The sequence below is a fragment of the Paroedura picta genome, chromosome 2 (assembly GCF_049243985.1).
Source record: "Paroedura picta isolate Pp20150507F chromosome 2, Ppicta_v3.0, whole genome shotgun sequence".
Lineage (NCBI taxonomy): Eukaryota > Metazoa > Chordata > Lepidosauria > Squamata > Gekkonidae > Paroedura > Paroedura picta.
In genome coordinates this window covers 148118206-148130860 of record NC_135370.1, presented here as the reverse complement: position 1 = coordinate 148130860, position 12655 = coordinate 148118206, and the positions used below count along the sequence as shown (strand labels likewise).

Sequence of the window (12655 nt, the reverse complement as noted above, 5' to 3'; positions counted from 1 at the left end):
ATATATGAGATATACGAATGTGTGACAACTATGCGCCCCTGAAGAGGGCTGCACCCTATAAATCAGACTGCAAGCACTGACTAGTTCTGCACTCCAAGTGAAATTACTGTGAGTTGGGGGCTGCTCCGGAGCACGTGCCCTCCTGTTCGCTTGTCATCGGAGATGTTAACATTTCTGATTAATTCACAGACCTCTCATTTTATTCTTCATTCCTTTATCCTTGCTATCTTGCTCGGCTACAGCTTAAAGATTCTTACCGACCTGCTACAATAATCACCACCCGTTCACCCTCCCCCCCCCCACCTGGTGAAATTGTTTAGTGATGCCAACCGCGCTTTTAATTTGCAAGACATCAGACACAGAGGTAATTTATACCAACATCTGTTCATTTCTGACTTCTGAAACAAACTCGCACATGCTGCTACAAAATCCCATTAGGAGCAGGAGACAGCCTTCTGCTATTCTGTATTCCTCTTCTCCATACACACTAAGGAAGCAACTAGGCTCTAAATTTTAAAAGGTATGATACAAAACTGAGGGAAGGTCTTGATAGCTATCAAAATAAGCCTACTGTCCTCTGCAAATGCCATCCAAATGGCAAAGAGGAATTCCTGAATTTTCCTGTCTATTTTTCTTGCACGTTGCTGCAGTTTCTCTAATCTACATAAACAAGAATCTAGGATGATTTCCTTCCAGGAAAATTCAGATTGGATACAGCTCAGATCCAGATTTTGGTATTTCTTCATTCAGAATCCCCCCTCCCAAATCTCTCTCTCACACAAATCTCTCTCTCTCTCTCTAGTGGTAAATGTTCTTTAGTTGTACCTTACGAGGAATTGTGTTCTAAGAGTCACAGATTTTTTTTGGTACAGTTGCAAGCAAGAAGAAAAAGACACTGCCACCTACAACCTAGATGAAATTGTTGCCACTGAAACACCCAATTATTGCTATCGTCCCTGCCTACCCAGGAGAACAAGAGGAGCCAGTTGCTTGGTGCACAGAGGTGACTCTTCTAATGAATGGTTAAACAAAATTGTATTGAAAATCTTGAGTATCTTTTTTAAATGGTTGGTTAATCCAAAAGACTTGCCTCTTGGAGGTGGGGCCTCAGTGCAAGATGACATTATGCTAGCAAACAACTATGAAGACCGGAGGCACACAACACAAACAGGAATCGCCATGTCAGGGCAAAATTTACTGTCTGTCCTATGCAGTGCATCTATCGCTACAATAGAAAATCAACAATAGCTATGACTGCAATAGCTCAGTTACAAATTAATCTCCTCAGCTGGATGGGGAAGTGGGGGCACTGAAGACCACGGAAAATACCAATTTAAGATGTAATCGGCCTAGGTTACAATAAAAGCTGAGTATTTGAACAAATCCACCCTTGCCCAGGAACAGCCACTGGGTTGCTATAAATAACAAGAGGCACCCAAATCAGGAATTAAATTTTCCGCCTCATAACAGAAGGATCTCAAACCAGGTAGTGAAGACAGGAGGCAGAAGCCAAAAATGAAAGCTTAATTTTCCTGTTGCTGGGAGGGTGGAGCACAGTTTAATATAATCTCCTCTTTGGAACTTCAATCCCTCAATCCTGTATTTAGCCTTGTTGCCTTGGTCTTCCTTCCCACTACAAGTGTCCCCAAACTGCCTCCTGCAGTAAATTTTGTGGCTTCTGGTTGAAGAGATTCAGTAGTACAGATTGATTTCTTGCAAGTGAGGAGATGAGGGATTACCAAAAGCAGTCCTGGTTAACAAGATTGGGGACAGAATCTCTTGCGAGAGCAGCCCACTCTGCCAGCGCTTTGCATCCTTTCACTATGACATATGGGTTTCATTACACAAAGATTTTCCTGATTTTAACTTTGAGGAGATTACATTAGAAACTCAGGGCTATCTTTACATCTGTAGCAATTTTAAAGGTTAAGTAACATTTTTAATCAAATGACAAAGACTCACAATGTTCGGCCTTCAATCCAAACTGGAAACTGTGGCTCCGGATGTTCCTTCCAAGGGCAATTTAATTAGAAAAGAATACTGAGCTTGAGACTGGGGCTCCACTCTCATTGGTCCCCAACATCTTATAAAAAGCCTTATCATGCATATGGTTAACACAGCGCTATACAGTGTCATAAGGTCTGGGTAGTCAGGAAATAATGGAGGATTTATTTTGATAAAACCAGTAATGAAAGTAGTGACTTACACTTATATAAGCAGCTGTTATCCTGAAGGATCTCAAAGAAAAAAGTTATTTATGTACAATGATGCTCTAGAATTAAACTTTAACAATATTAATAAACATATATACACTCACACAAACACAGATCATCCAAGTGCTAGATATTCATGGAGCAGAAAGTCCACCTCGATATTTCCATTACATACATATTAAGAATGAGATTTAAAAACACAAAGTGGATCTTAATCTGATCTTCCCCCTTGAATCCAACAGATGCTTCTCTAACCTTTCTTTAAAATATCTAATGATATCAAAAGAAGGATAACAAATGGATAACAAACCTCCAATTTCCTTCTGCAGTCTACTCCATTGCTGAAAACCTCTTATGCTCAGGAAATCTTTCCAACTGGATAATCTAACTGTATTTTGAAGTGTCAACCTATCCTAGATGGGGGTGTACTCTTGAAAGAGCATATTTGCAGTTGGATAGAGGGCTATTAGATCCACTTTGGAAGCTTGGGTCTCATCTGTAGTATGTAACATAGTTAACCAAGGCTTTTATTGTTTTGCCAGTTGTGTCTCTTCTTTGGAAAGCAAGATCTGGTCATGATTATCTATACTCTGAATATACTTATGTTAGCCTACTACAATGTACTTTGCATGCAACGGCCTTTGAAGAAGATCTGGAAGCTACAGTTGCTCCAGAACATGCTAATGAGGCTAGTTGAGTGGAGTATGTCTTGTCAGCTCCAAAACAGCACTAAGGTGTACTGGACACAACACAAAGTATTGGTTCTTATTATTAAAGCCCTATATGGTTTTGTTTATATATTATAAAGAAACTAGTAAATAAGCCCGCTGCAGTGTTAATGCAGTGGGCGCTAGCGGGGAGTCGGCAGGGCTGGCGGGGTTGGCGCGGCCGTGGTTGGGGGGGCAAGCAGGGCCCGGGAGTCGGCGGGGGCGGCGCGGCGCAGCTCGGGCGGGTTTCGGGAGTCGGCGGTCCCGATGCAGGTGTGGTATGGCGAAGCGTGGCGCGGGGTGGCTCGGCGAGGCTTCCCCCTGCGTCGCTGGCTACCTGGGGCCGTGTTGAGTCTTGTTGTGCAGTGGCGGCGTAGCGAGGAGGCGAGGCCGCGGCAGTGCGGCGACCTGGCCTGGTGGAGAGGAGGAAAGTAATGGCGACGGCCAGGCGGCTGTGGGCGAGGCGGCAGGGGGGCAGATCGGGAGGTGCAAAGCGCCTCCCGATAAGTCATGCCGGCGGCAAGGGACCAATTGGGAGCCACGCTGCGCGCGGCTCCCAATTGGTCCCTTGCTGGCGGTCTGACAATCGGAGGGCCCAATCAGCAGGTTCAAAATGCCTGCCGATTGGCCCCCCCCCCATTGTCATTCCAGAGGAAGGGGCCTATGGGCACCCTTCCTCATCACGGACAGGGCCCACCTTTGGTGCCCTTAACGAAATATTTTATCCGCTCCGCTAGGAGTGGTTAAAGATTTGTTAAAGATGAGTGGGTTGCCAGTAGAACAAATTGCTTGAGGAGAGTGTGCGCTCTTTTTTGCTAGAGGTTTTTACAAGAGATACTGGACAGCAATTTGCTAGGGATGCTGTCTTATATATATATATCTTTTATTCTTTATTCTTATATATTCTTTAGTCTACAGCCATCACCCAAAAGTTAAGAGTAAGGATAAACACAGGAGTTTTCACAAGCTGTGAATCTGATCCTTCACAGGGAGTGGTAGTACAGCAACAACAAAATGGAGTCCAGTGGCACCTTTAAGACTAACAAAGATTTATTCAAGGTGTGAGCTTTCGAGTGCCAGCACTCTTCATCAGACTATGAACTGACCATCATGACAGTGGGAATATATAAGCAAAAGTTAATCCTGTTAAATTAATAAACCCTGTCACTACATCCAAATACAGCCATATGATAATTCTTTGCTAGTAGTACTCCATCTTGCACAAGCCTGCAGTCAACTTCAAAGTTTGCAGCCATAATCAAGTGTCTTATCTAAATTGTGTTTTGTTTATTTATTTATTTATTGTATTTATATACCGCCCTCCCCGAAAGCTCAGGGCGGTTTATATAGAACAAGAATACGATACAGATAACATCATTTCTAGAACAACAAGGTGAATAACAACAACAATAATATTAACATAACAACCACCACATTAAGGAATGGTGGAACTACAAGGAGCTTCAGCTCAACTTGTAGTTTGCAGCCATAATCAAGTGTCTTATCTAAACTGTGCTTTGTTTAATGTTTTCAGCCACCAATTCAAGGAATTCCCAGCCATTCCTAGGATTTGGAGAGGAAATGGCCTCGTACCACCTGTGATATCCTACTGGATAGATAAGTGGGCATGTTCTGCAAAACAACATCTCCTATTCCTGATTTTGATGAGGATATTGAAGATGGTTGAAAAGCCTAGCACAACCAACAAGGACATAATGTCCCTACTGACGTCCTAGTGAAGGTCATCAATAATTTAAACTATTCTGAACCCTAATTGAAATGGGTACCAAAAAACATAACATGGAACTGATTTTCCAAAACCTTTATTTCCTTACCTATAAATGGAATATCTGAGACTGATCTATACTTTTTCAGGTTAAATGAATCCATTACGTTTCTTCCTGGCCCTTCAAAATAGCTCTAAGAACTCTGCCTCTTGCAAGGACTCATCACCCTTCATTCAGAGAGGCATCAACCATTACCAGCTGGAATCTGCGACTTGTCTAGATGTAACATCTCAGACATCCTCCCCATCCTTTGATGTCTTTGTTTAATAAAATTAAGCTCTTTGGGGCAGGGACCTGTCTTCTTGTACTCTGTAAACAAAAAGACATTGATACACTAGCTGTATATTAATATAATATCACAGCAGGCCTCTGAGCAAACATCCTCTTTACCAGGATCAGATCCTATAAGGTATCCCACTATTCTGAAAAGCTCCCTTAGCCAACCGTGTGCAGATGCAGCTGAGTTGGAGCATATATTTCTTTATTTCTTTGAATTCATAACCTGCCCTCTGCGCCAAAGGGGAACTCGGGGCAGTGGACAACATGTATATTATGATAAAGTTAATCACTTTAAAACCATGGTAAAATTTATACAATCTAAAACCAGAAGTCTAAAGTCAGAACCCTAAGACCCTGGGTAAGATGCGATGTAGGAGGGAGGCCAAATTAAATGTTAGCTATTACTGGCCTCAACCATGAGTGTTTAAACTTGCTAGGGAGTAGATTCCATTAGTGGAGCGCATTTTTAGTTCTTCTCTGTCATTGGTAAGAACACAAGAGTGTTTTCCCCCCTTCAAGTTGCAGCTGACTTGTTGGATAAATCCAAAGTCTTCCTCTACCCACATTTCAGGTGTCAGCCCTTCTGTAGCCTAAAGTATGAGATGTCTTGAAGATATCACATCAACCTCCCAGGAAAGTTTTCTGCTCTTGAGCTCTCCATGACAAAAGGTATTAGTCCAAGGCCCTTAATCACTTTTAATTACATATAAGATCTATCCCACCTACTGAGTCTATGACCTCTCAATTGTCTGCGATTCAAGAAGTACCAGAGGAGGTCCATTGTTGCTATAGCACTTATGTAGTCCTGAGCTGCTCCAGCAAGAAGCATCTTAGCATGAATGCAATAGCCTCTCATGAGCAAAAGCTGGGAAGATTTCAGCCCAAGCTCAACAGCTATTGCTAGAAAAAATGAGGTGTGTAACAATGTTAACATAATAATGAAAATTACTTAAGCATATAAATAATCCTTCCCTCGGCATACATGAGAAATTCACAGTTGCCATAAGGGTGAGGTGGAGAAGATGCTTGTTTTCTTTGATTGTGGTGACAAAACTATATCAATCTTTGGTGTAATGTAGCTAAACCGCTCTTCTACTGGTCTAGAGCTTCATTCTTCAGTTTGATCTATGGAAGGGGTCGTCAACCCCCGGTCTGCGGCCCGATTCCGGGCCGTGAAGGCCTCGGTACCGGGCCACCAGGAACCACGTCTGCCTCTTCCCCCCTCCCCGCTGCGAGAAGCTTGCCAGGCCCCGAGTGAAGCGGCCGCCAAAGCGCCAAACGTGCATGCGCGGAGCTGCTGCACATGCGTGTTAGCACTCCCTACCAGCGAAATGCGCATGTGCGACTACTCTGCGCATGTGCGTTAGCGCCACCTGCGGCCGGGCCGGCAGCTCTCCCTCAACCCCGGAGGCGGTCCTCAACCGGAAAAAGGTTGGGGGCCGCTAATCTATGGTACTGTTTTATTGTCAGGCCAGCAAAGATGACCAATCTGCAAAGATTACACATCTGTAACTGGTCCACATCTGTAACTGGTTAGGGGTGTTGCTGGCCCATTGCTGCAGTTCAACAGTGGAGGGATGTTTTTATGAACTAACAGCAGAAATTTTCTAAAACCAGCTCCCATCACCAGGCCAAGGAAGACCAAGGGAGGGAGAAGGAAATAAGAGGTGGAGAAATGAGCAATAGGGGACCAAAGAGGGTGGAATTTGTACTCTCCTGTGAATTTCTTATTTTGTGTATTTATACCACTTGGTTGCTTATGCCCCCCTGCAGGGCTCTTCGCTCTGCGGGTATGAATTCATACACAACAATCCAAAAACTGTTGTTATGATGTAAACCTAACCAGTGTGGGCTCCAGTGGACTGGTGTACGATACCTGTCATTCCTAGATGGCCAAGCACAAAAGCCTACTCAGATCAAACCCACTAAGAACGCAGGAATACAGCCATTTTGTTTCAGCTATCCTAAATATTAAGATGAATGGATTGTAGTACCTCCACTCCAAGAAACTAACAGCAGCCATCTTGACCTCCTTGACCTATGATCTTCTTGACACTTGGTGAAGGGAAAGAGTTACATCTCCTCTCCTTGAAGCCAATAAAACCCCTCTTGATTATAATTTAGATAAGAGCCACTGGATTGAATAATAATGACTGAAACTCCCTTGGCTGTTTCACCTTGAGACGTCCATCACTGGGTTAAACATGATGCTAATTGCATTTGGATTGATTAATTTCTCTCACTCCTGTCTATTCGAATAATGCTTAACAAAATAATCACAGTACCCAGAGCCAAATCTTCTCCGTCAAAGGAATGAAGCCATCAGAACCAGCAGAGATGAAAGAAATGAAGATGACCCGTAATTACTGCTACGGTGATATCATTACCATATTATAGAAAATGAGTGTGGTGAGGGGGGAGAGTGGGGGCTGTGATTATTATTTATTTTTTAATGGAACCTTACATCCCAAGAATGCAGATCTGACACAGTGGAGCATGTAGATATACAGATCGGGGGGGGGGGTTATCCATTAAATTGCAAAATGCAGCGATCAGTGAAGCTCTGGATACATTACGGGCTAGACTGTGGCATTAGTTACTCCATCTTTTCATCGAAGAAGCATTTTGTATATGACAAGAATAGAGATTTAAGATGCCCATCTGCTTAGTAAAATCTTGGACATCTAGTGCAGAAACTACAATTAACCCTGATGGTAAAAAAAACTCCCCTAATTTATAGATGGTGAGATTCTAAAGCTCTGCACGCCCCATCCACCTGTAATCAAAGGAAAACTTCAGTTCAGGGCAAAATACACTAATCTAAATCAATGCTTGAACTATGAACTGAATTAGGTAATATAGGCCTGCTTTTCAAATTAATACTAAAAATCACCATTTTTGGAAGAATCTGAATTAGGAATGAAAAACAAAATATATCGCTAAGAGGAAAATATTCTGATCCCTTTACTGGCTGAAACACTTTCCTTCACTAACCTCTCATTTGAGAAAACAAATAGCTTGGCAATTGTATAGGATCTTCAGCCACCTGTGCTCTGCAATTCTAATTGCAGTTTATACAGTTCACTTCTCTCAGTAGTGGTTATGTCTGCCCCCTAGAACAAAAAGGAGGAAATGAACAGCTTAAAAAATTTATTCCGGCATAAAGTCAAAAGTGCACCAAAGAAATTCACAGGCTAAAGCAGTCAATACCACAGACCAGGAGCTGAATTATGAGGCTAATTAACTGCAAAAATATTTAATGCCACAAAAACAAGAACAATACCTAGATATACCAAGTCAGCAGTGATCATTATGTTAATATGCTACTAACCTTTCAACACTAGGACAGCAATCCTAAACTGGTCTACTCAGAAGCCTCCTCAAGTCTGTAATTTAGCGATGCTTACTCCCAGGAAAGCAGTTTTAGGATAGCCAAAAGAATTCCCCTTCAAGATATATGACGTATTTTCCCATGGGCACATATGTAAAGCCCTGGAAGCTCCACCTCTTGCTCCAGAAATATATAGGGGGAGTGCTCCCTCCCTTGATTTGTTTTCAATTTTTTCTATGGAAAAACTAGAAATGGCTGGAGGCTCTGAAGAAAATCTCCTATGAACCATTTTGGAATGATTGAATTGCTTTTGTTTGTTTGTTTGTTTGTTTATTTATTATTGTATTTCTATACCGCCGTTCGCCAAAAGGTCTCACAGCGGTTAACAATAAAATATAAAATCAAAGTAAAATCACATAAAATCCCATAAATACCCCATTATTACAATAAAAAGATGGCATTCTATTCTATAACTTTCCCCACTTTCCCCGCTTGTTCAGAGAGAGGTCGGATGTTAATCCTGTAAGAGAGAGAGGAGAGAAAGACTGGCCGATGGATTAGGGATCTTGGATGGAACCCGGGCTCTGCCCTGGCCTCAACCATATGCCTGGCAGAAGAGCTCCATCTTACAGGCCCTGTGGAAAGATGGTAATTCCGACAGGGCCCTTAGCTCCTCCGGGAGCTCAGTCCACCAGGTTGGGGCCAGGACCGAAAAGACAAAACACAGAACATGAAGATTTTAAAGGGAGACAGTTTACTGTATGTGGTATTTCTATGTATACAGATGCGGCATACTTCAAAAATACATTCATTGTTTGTGCACAAGTAACATGCTGTATTCTATTAAATCCACCTCATGAGAAGGAAGGACTCCCTGGAGAAGAGCCTAATGCTGGGAGTGATTGAGGGCAAAAGAAGGGGACAACAGAGAATGAGGTGCCTGGATAGAGTCACTGAAGCAGTCGGTGCAAACTTAATGGGGAATGGTAGAATGGTAGAGGACAGGAAGGCCTGGAGGATCATTGTCCATGGGGTCGCGATGGGTCGGACACGACTTCACACCTAACAACAACAACAACATGCTGTAATGCAGGGGTAGTCAACCTGTGGTCCTCCAGATGTTCATGGACTACAATTCCTATGAGCCCCTGCCGCTGGCAGGGGCTCATGGGAATTGTAGTCCATGAACATCGGAGGACCACAGGTTGACTACCTCTGCTGTAATGTATATAATGGTAACTGAAGAGTTCACAACTTAACAGTCCAGTATTTTCTAGTGTTACAAAATTTAACTCTACATCCTAATATGCAGCTCATCCTACTAAGACTGGGTGAAACTATTTTCTTCTGAATTATACTACTGGTAGAAGTAGTATGACAAAGACAAGAATGACAGAATGAGGAGGGCATGAGGTGAAGGAAAAAATAGCACTGGAAGGAAAAGGAAAGTGTTGATTCACTGGTGACGCTGCTAAGGGCTAGGAAAGTTATGTGTCCAGGATTATTATTATTATTATCCTTTAATTACTACCATCCTAGCCTGAGAGGTGTGTTGCTTGCCAAGGGCAGGGATTAACAATATTGTAGTGTAGACTAAATTCCAAAACTATTCAAGCCTACAGATCATTACCCATTTGTGATGACCTCCATGAGGGAATGAATGACATAAGTATTAATGCTATGAAATTCTCCAGAGAAAGCTAAAAGGAATGGGGGGGGGGATGGGTGATATTTCTTCCAGACAGAGGAAAAGAAATTGAGATGAACTACTGTGTTGGTGGTGCCAACCAGAGCATTTGGATTCTGGGACCATGGGCTAAGTTTTCTGGAAGACAGCCTTCTAGCATGTGATGGACTATATCAGGGTTGGGGAAGAATTATTTTGGCAGGAACCTTGGAAGATTCATCATCATGGCTTTAAACTGACACCTCAAAGGGTAGGAGATGACTAACAGAGATGAAGAGAGGAAACAGCAGAGGCTCACCTGGGAAGGCCAGATCAAATGGAACTGAAGCTTCGGCTTCCTCTATGCCAATGCCCAAAGATTGGGCAATAAGAAGGAAGCCCTTGTATCTCTAATGCAGATAGAGGGATATGATTTAGTATACATTACAGAGACTTGGTGAGACTATTCCCATGTTTGGAATGTAGTAGTGGATAGATATGAGCTGTTCAAGAAAAAAAACAGGGGTCAAAGAAGAGGTGGAGTGGTGTTATATGTGAGAAGAGAATTTGTTCGTCAGGAAATACTGGAGGAGGTTGGTGTGACTACTCAGTGGAAAGTATCTGGGTGAGGATAAAAGAAGAAAAGAAACCATATTATGCTTGGGGTCTGACTAGGGTGAGGAAGTTAAGCAGTTTGATGGCATATCCAGGCAACATGACCTTGTAGTTAGGGGTGACTTCAATTCCTCTGATGTGTGCTGGTACACATCAATTAAGGTGAAGCAGGCCACAACCAGAGACAGGGCTTTTTCAGCAGTGGCACCTTGTGTGTGGAACGTCCTTCCCCCTAAGGCTTGCCTGGCACCTATGTTGCTTTCTTTTAGGCACTGAACCAGGCTTTTAATTTTAACACTATTTTAGCCTGGAAATTGTTGCCTTACTGTTGTATTTTTATTTTTATGACCTATGTTTTTATGCTGGATTTTCAAACTGGATTTGAATTAGTATTATTTAATTTTTAAAGTTATTATTTATAATGTGCATATAAATATAAACAAACAAACAAATACATAAATACACTTTGGGCCAGCTCCTGGAAAAGTGCTGTAAAATGTTCTAAATAAATCATATTAATGAGAGGAAAAAGAAGCATAGAAGGAAAGATAGCTACAGCTTCTCCTGGTCTGGCCTTGCCATGAGAAGAGGGCTTGCATGAGTGTGGGAAGTACAAAACCTCACTCTGCGATGGAAGTTTGTTAGGTGGCCTTGGACCAGTCAAACACTCAGTCTAACATTCCTCACAGGGCAGGTGTGGAGGATAAAACGGAGGAGAGGAGAACAATATAAGCCCCATTGGGCTGACAAATGGTATAAATGAAGTAAATAAACATGATTCATACTTCTGCTGATAGAACTTCTGTTTGAACAGGATCCCTTTGGAAATCACTGATCTTGCACCAATGACAACTTTCATGAAAGACGAAGCAGGTTCCAAAGTAAAAACTATCCAGGGCACTGAATTTTTATTTCCCTGCTGCCTCTACAAGGTAATATGGTGGGGAGAGGGAACACAAAGATTGGGGGCCTTTCAGATTACCAGCAATGTCATTCAAAATGCAATCTTGCTGGTAAAATGTTACTGGAAATCATGAGAAAGATGCAGGATACAAAATCAGATTACAAACCTTTTGCAGAGACTGCTGGCAAGTGCACACATGACTCCACGTATGAGAGACAGGAGTATGCCTCTGTTTAAGGATGCAGATTGTCAAGAAAGCAAGTGCTACATCTGGACCAAAAGAGCTATTTATAAAGTTACAATCTGAGGGAGGAAGCCAATGTCCCACTTGGCCCTACATGGTTTTAATTCACACTTTAGGTATTTATTGCTCTCAAAGTCATTAGTGGACTTGAATTTAAAAAGCAAAAGACAAAAACTACTTGGTTTATTCTATTAAATCAAAAAAGATCAGCTTCAAATTGTGTGGGACAACAAACAGATTATCTATTAAAGAGCCAAATGGCAGCTTGGCCTGCTACACAGAAATATCCCTCACCCAGGCATTTTCAGCTGGGATTTGCACTGAATGACGTTTACTGTAGGTTAATAATTAGTTTTTAGCATGAGTCCAGTGTGGCCATTCTCTCCCCAGGAGAGGAAAGCAGGCCGAGCGATTTTTGATTATATGTCCTGATAAGACATAGGCTCCTGACTCCACATATGCAACACGGGCCACCTGCTCTATGACGCTGCCACAAGGGACCTCCTTGAAAAGGTTTAATAACAAGCCTGAGCTTAATTTACATTCTATATCACAAAACAAAATCTTGCGGGCAAATCCCCATCAAAGGATACAAATCAAAGCTGATCTCTGTAAACAAATATTCATCTTATAGTGAAATACAATGAACTTCCTTTAGAACGCTAGCAGGTAAAACCATTCAGAAAGTGATAATCCAGATTGGATTAATGGATCTGCTTACAAAACAGCAGAAATACTTTGTGTATGGTGGAAGGAAATGAGGCAGTTTTCCACCCTAGTTACTAAAAAATGTGAGCCAGTTGTGAGAAGAGGGCAATTGAAAGTAGAGAACATACATTCTTCTCTTGCCATCCCCCCTCCTATCCCTATTTTGTGCATGCAGATTAGAAACCGAGGGATCTCACCTCG

General features: G+C 42.3%; 1 protein-coding gene across 3 annotated transcripts in view; it reads right to left on the bottom strand.

Moving 5' to 3' along the window:
• LIN52 (lin-52 DREAM MuvB core complex component) overlaps positions 1-12655 on the bottom strand; it is a 65289-nt gene that overhangs the window by 7369 nt on the left and 45265 nt on the right. Inside the window, exon 6 of one of the 3 annotated variants that reach the window (XM_077323212.1) lies at positions 2207-2237. The exons of the other annotated variants lie outside the window; for them this stretch is intronic. Coding sequence (XP_077179327.1) covers positions 2224-2237 — 14 coding nt within the window. The 3' untranslated portion in view covers positions 2207-2223. The remainder of the gene's footprint in view (positions 1-2206; positions 2238-12655) is intronic. 3 annotated transcript variants of the gene reach the window in all.